The sequence below is a fragment of the Gavialis gangeticus genome, unplaced genomic scaffold (assembly GCF_001723915.1).
Source record: "Gavialis gangeticus isolate Ggan-Ray unplaced genomic scaffold, GavGan_comp1, whole genome shotgun sequence".
Lineage (NCBI taxonomy): Eukaryota > Metazoa > Chordata > Crocodylia > Gavialidae > Gavialis > Gavialis gangeticus.
In genome coordinates this window covers 30,092,364-30,098,450 of record NW_017729024.1, presented here as the reverse complement: position 1 = coordinate 30,098,450, position 6,087 = coordinate 30,092,364, and the positions used below count along the sequence as shown (strand labels likewise).

The 6,087-nt window shown below is 47.4% G+C and overlaps 1 protein-coding gene across 1 annotated transcript in view; it reads left to right on the top strand.

Moving 5' to 3' along the window:
- The window catches only part of FEM1C (fem-1 homolog C), a 39,423-nt gene that overhangs the window by 6,271 nt on the left and 27,065 nt on the right, over nucleotides 1-6,087 (top strand). Inside the window, exon 2 of the mRNA XM_019516981.1 lies at nucleotides 1-378. This exon is cut by the window's left edge and continues 35 nt beyond it. Within this exon, the coding sequence (XP_019372526.1) occupies nucleotides 1-378 (378 nt within the window). The remainder of the gene's footprint in view (nucleotides 379-6,087) is intronic.

The window sequence follows — 6,087 nt, the reverse complement described above, 5'->3', positions numbered from 1 at the left end:
CGGTGGAGTACCTGCTGGACCACTGTGCCGCCGCCATCGAGGTGGGTGGCTCTGTCAGCTTCGACGGGGAGACCATCGAGGGCGCGCCGCCACTGTGGGCTGCCTCAGCGGCTGGCCACCTGCGTGTCGTGCGCTGCCTGCTGGAGCGCGGCGCCTCGGTCAACAACACCACGCTCACCAACTCCACGCCGCTGCGCGCCGCCTGCTTCGATGGCCACCTTGACATCGTCAAGTACCTGGTGGAGCACCAGGCCGACCTGGAGGTGTCCAACCGCCACGGCCACACCTGCCTCATGATCTCCTGCTACAAGGGCCACAAGGAGATTGCCCAGTACCTGCTGGAGAAGGGCGCTGATGTCAACCGCAAGAGCGTCAAAGGTGAGGGTGGGGGGCCAGGCAGGTGTTGGGGGGGGGGCCACCTAGTGGGGGAGAAGGGCTGCAAGGGGCCTCGGGGGAGCATCTGGTTTGACCCTGCAGATGTAGGACTGGAAGATCCTCTAGTCCAACCAGGGAGCAAGGATCCTGCAGGCTTAAAGCTGGAAGGGGCCTCAGGGATCATCTGTGACTGAGGATCCTGCAGACAGGGCTGGAAGGGACCTCAGGGACTGCCTAGTCCCACCCAGGATCGAGTATTGTGCAGACACAGGGCTAGAAGGGACCTCAGGGACCGTGTAGTCCAATGGGGAACTGAGGATCTTGCAGACACAGGGCTGGAAGTGACCTTGTTGACAGTCTAGTCCCACTCAGAATCAAACCTGCAGCCTTGGGATTATTAACACCAAGATGTAACCAGTTGAGCTCAGAAAGGACCTCTGGAGGTCACCTAGGTCTAGGCTAACCCCCAGGGGGCTCAAAGCAGGACCAGCCCCAACTAGATCATCCCAGCTAAGGCTTGGTTGAGAGGCTTAAAAATCTCCAAGGATGGAGAGTCCACCGCCTCTAAGTAACCTGTTTCAGTGCTTCACCACCCTTGTAATGAGAGAGTTTTTTCTATTATCCAACCTAACTCTTCCTTACCGCAACTTGAGCTCCTTGTTCTGTTACCTGTCACTGCTGACAACAGTAGCTCCATCCTCTTCCTAACCACCCTTCAGGTAGTTGAAGGCTGCTGTTAAATCCCCACCTCCGGCTTCTCTTCTCCAGTGCGTCTCAACCAGGGGTGCCATGGGCACACTAGACAAGCCCCCAGGCTCCACATCAGACCCCAGCATGTTTAGAGATGTGCTTCACCCTGCACTATGAGTGTGTCTCCGTCATTTCCATGTAGTCAAGTGGAAACAAAGTGCTGGCACTTCTCAAGGGGGCATCGTAGTCTCAAAAAGGTTGAGAACTGCTCTCTTCAAAACTAGGTGGTTTTAGGGGTGTTTGGGCAGGGCTGGGGAAGGTGGTATTTGGGCAGACATTTAGGTACCTGGAAGCTGTAAAACCCTAACAAGGTGTGAATGAAATGCTAACTTCAGTTTCATGCTGGACTTGGGCCATTTCTGTTATTGAGCCATGGAAATATTTGTGGACTATTAGATAGCCTTCTTGGGAGGGGAGAAGGACAGACAGTCCACAAATAGTCATACTACTTAGGAAACTGAAGTTAGTGCCTTGTTTATAATTTGTTTGGTGTTTGCAACTTCCAGGTATCCAACTATTGGACAACATTTTTTGGGTGTGGGGAAGGCTAGTGTGGGAGGCAGATAGACAACAAGTAGTCATCTGACTCCATGTAAATGTTAAAAGTCCAGCCAGAAACTGAAGTTAGTGTTTTGTTTATAATGCCCAACTACACAACTATTGGACAAACTTTTTTGGGGGGGAGGGGGGAAGAGTTTCGAGAGTTCACAAATATTTGTCTGGCTCCGTCATGTCGATTTTCGAAGTCCAGCAAGAACCTGAAGTTGGTGTTTTGTTTATAGCTTGTTAGGTATGTACAACTTCCAGGTACCCAGGTATCGGGTAACCTTTTTGGGGTGCGGTGGAGAGGGAGGGCAGATAGTCCACAAATATTCATCTGGTTCCATCATGTAAATGTTTAAAGTCCAGCAAGAAATTGAAGTTAGCACTTTGTTTTATAATTTGTTAGGTGTTTATAACTTTCAGGCATCTGACTATTGGGTAACACTTTTTTTGCAGGGAGGAAAGAGAGTTCACAAGTAATTGTCTGGTTCAATCATGTAAACATTCAAAGTCCAGCAAAAAACTGAAGTAATGTTTTGTTTGTAACTTCATAGGTTTGTACTTCTAGGTATCTGACTATCAGGTAACTTTTTTGGGGAGGGGGGGAGGAAGTGGAAGGGCAGATAGTCTGCAAATATTCATCTGACTTTATAAGGTACATGTTCAAAGTCCAGCAAGAAACTGAAGTTAGCATTTTGCTTGTAACTTCATGTATTTTCCACTTGCTCTTCCAGTGGTTCGTTAATTGCTACTGCTAGTTACCTCATTTCATTTTAAATTGGCAAATTTTAACTTGTGAAACCCAGTTCTTGAAAAAACTGGCTACGTAAATGTTTGCTCTGAACTAAAATGTGCACCGTTAGAAGGCAAACAGATTTTGGCAGGGAGACCATATTCTTGAGTGGACCATGTAGGTTTTTCAAATATACAAGAATTTAAATTTGTGTGTGAAATTTGGGACATTTCCATGACCATTTGTTATATGCATGTCATGCATTGATCAAATGATTTAATCTTGCACCATTATGATTGGAGTAAGGAAATATTCTAATTGGTTAAGGAGGAAGCCTTCTGTGTGTTTGTCTTCCTCATTTTTGAATCCTTTGGACTGATGCTTTTTTTTGGCTGTGGCAAGGGAGAAATGTACATTAGGGTAAAGAGGAGCTCTCATGTGACCATGATCACGACAGAAAGGGTTTCTGTGGTGTACTGATCACAACAGATGTCTCTTTGCTTCTGGTTTACAATGATCCTGGCACTATTGTTCAAGCTGAAGACTTATGTCCTTTTTGTTATGATTGTAGTTGCATGAGCTTCTTGTCCTAACCATGGGCAATTTTCTTCTTTTTTAAATGCATTACAATCCTACATGGTGATAGAGCTTTGTCCTGAAGGGTATATTGGCTATATAACAGGCTACTAGTGACTTCTTTTATTTTTTTAAATCCTTGATAGTTGGTCTGTATTTTGTCACTTTATTTTTGGTAGGTTGAGGTAGCGAGGGGTTTGCTCTTTAAACTAGTGACTACATTAGGCATAGCACTTCTTACTCTTGGTTCTGACTAATTATATTTTAACGGCATTCCAAATTTGAATTATAATTTGACAGTTGCCCCTTTCTGTTGTTTGGTCTTTGTAAGTTACCCAAATGTAGAATTTGGGATTTACACTTCAGAAAAAAAGCTGTACACTTTAAATTGCAAGTCAGTGAATGAAATGTGGAATACTCTGCAGAGAAAAATATGTGGGGAATAATACAGATAAAATTTAATTGGTAGTAGAAATATGAATTGCACAATTTGTGGAATGGAATCATTCTAGTTTCTCTTTTTAAGAAAAAGATAACTTTCAAGGAATAAAGTCACTCATGAATCCCCCACCCTGGAATAGTTTGAGGGTAAGCATCACATTTATAGACTTGGCTCTTTCAATATACATTTTATGTTCATACTAGTAATCCGAGAAATTATTCTTTTAAATATGTGAACGCTTCATATAGTTTAAATGACTGTATGATGGAGTTCTCCCTATAAGAATTTTCTCTCTGGTCTCATGTTTTCCTTTCAATTTCTGCATGATTCAAAATTTAATCACTTGAATTGGAGACCCTACAGCATAGGCAATCTATCTCTGTTTCATGAACAAACTATGAGTCTGGCTGGATATGGTTTTTAGTCCAATAAAAGTCGCTTTTTAAGAATTTGTATACGTAATTGGTTTTCCTTTTTTACTTTTTGGGAATAGACTATTCCAGTTTACATCAGGTGGACATCCTTTCCTCATTAGCAGTAGGAAGCTGCCTGACTTTTGAAGATGCTGTTGGGATGGAGGGCTTGAAGAGGAGTAAGAGGGCAGCATGATTTTTGTCAGTTGTGGGTGACAGCTTTGAGCCAGGCTGAGAGCATCAGAAAATCATAGTAGCCTGGAAGTTTGTAGTTAATTTTAGCCTTTGGGAATTGGCCTCCTGATCCTTGATCTATAAGGGGCATCACTAACCTTACTGTTGTGCCAACATGGCTTTTTCCACCTGAATTTGAAAGGAAATAGAATTTACTCTTGCCTTTGTATGGTATCCTCTTTCTTGGAGGAGGGACTCGAATCTTGCCAAACATGTCTTCAGTTTCCACTCCCCTTAGTTGTATGGTAAAGGGTCCCTAGGGTTCCAGGTAAGTACTAATTAAATACCTGGAGTGTGGGTTTTCCTATTATCCTGGTATTCCTGTTATCCTGACATTAGGTTGTGCTGGATTGTTTTCCTTCTTCTTAGACTGACTTATAAATGCTGTTTGTTTTTCTATTCTTTATATTTTCAAAACCATGGAAGTAAATAACAAAGCTCTGTATATATAATAAATATTAGCTCTTAATGAACTGGGATACTTCTAGAAAGATGCTGCTAAAGCATCTGATCCAGGCATTAGGTCTGTGCAAAGCTTCAGTAGCTGATTCAGTTCGGAGGAAATCTGTCCCGATTCAGGGACCAAATCTCTGAATCTGAATTAAATTGGGAGACCAGTTACAAGCTCTGAATCGATTTGGATAAGCCCTGGAAAAGATTTCGCCGATTCGGAGATTCGGCCATAGACTAAACAGGCAGCTGACAAGTCTGTTGGGGTTGGGGGGAGGGAAGGGGAGTGAAGGAGGGAGGGGCTGGGGCGTGGGGCATGTTACTGGGGGAGGGGGTACAGGATGTGTGCGTGGTATCACTGGGTGCGGGGGCTTGGCCCTGCTGCCACTTGCCCGGCTGGGGGCGGGGCAGGATGCAGGCATGGCTTACGTTGGGCGGAAGGGGGCAAGTGGCAGCAGGACATAGCCCCCACTCCCAGTGCTGATGCGGGCATGGCAGTGCTGGGAGTGGGGGCTATGCCCTGCTGCCACCGAGAGCGAACCGCACCTGCATTGCGCCCCCACGCACTGACAGTGGGGGCAAGCAGCAGCAGGGCATAGCCCTTGTGGCTCCCCCTGCCGGGGCAGAGGCAAGCACAGCTGGAGGAGCCATGGGAGAAGTCTCCATGGCTTCTCTGCCTGGCCCCATCCCCTGCCCAGCCCCAGCCTAGTCCTGCCACTTAAAAAAAACAAAACAAAACAAAACAAAAAAACAAAAACAAAAAACAAAAACAAAAAAAAACCATACTCGCTGGCTGCAGGAGTGGTGATTGGGGCCTCTGGGCACTAGTGGTAGAGTCCCCCTCCCGTGGGGGGCAGCAGGGATTGCACCTGTCCCCCGCCTGGCACCTGTACGGCAGGTGCCCCACTGTGGGTGTAGCATGGCTTGGCAGGGCGCTGCATGCTGTCTGAGAGCTGAGATGGCTCCATGCTTCAGCCAGAGCCTGGCAGTGCTCGGCCCCACCGGCCCCAGCTCCCAGGCAGCGCATGGCACCCTGCCAAGCCATGCTGCACCTGCGCCATGGGGCAGCTGCTGTGCAGGTGCCAGGTGGGGGGGGGAATCCCTGCTGCCTCCCACTGCCCTGTGCTGTGCAGGGGGCCTCTGCCATGAGCGCCCAGAGGTCCCAATCACTGCTCCTGCATCTGGTGGAAACGATACTCACGGCCCAAGGGGTGTCCATCCCAACAAGAAGCAAGGGGGGCAGGAGTGTCCGTAAGCCCCCCTGGCTCAACAAGGGCGTCCGGGACTGCCTGCTCGCCAAAAAGGCGGCGTACGCCCGGTGGAAGGGGGGTGAAATCTCCAAAGAGGAGTATACCTACTCAGCTCGGGCCTGTAGGCGAGCTGTTAGGAAGGCCAAGGCGGACATGGAGCTCGGACTAGCGTCCAAGATTAAGGATAACAAAAAGTCCTTTTTCAAATACATTGGGAGGATGAAGAAGGTGCCGGGTAATGTGGGACCCCTGCAGGACACGCTGGGCAATTTGGTGGTTGCGTCAGAGGAGAAAGCGGACCTCTTTAACCAATTCTTCACC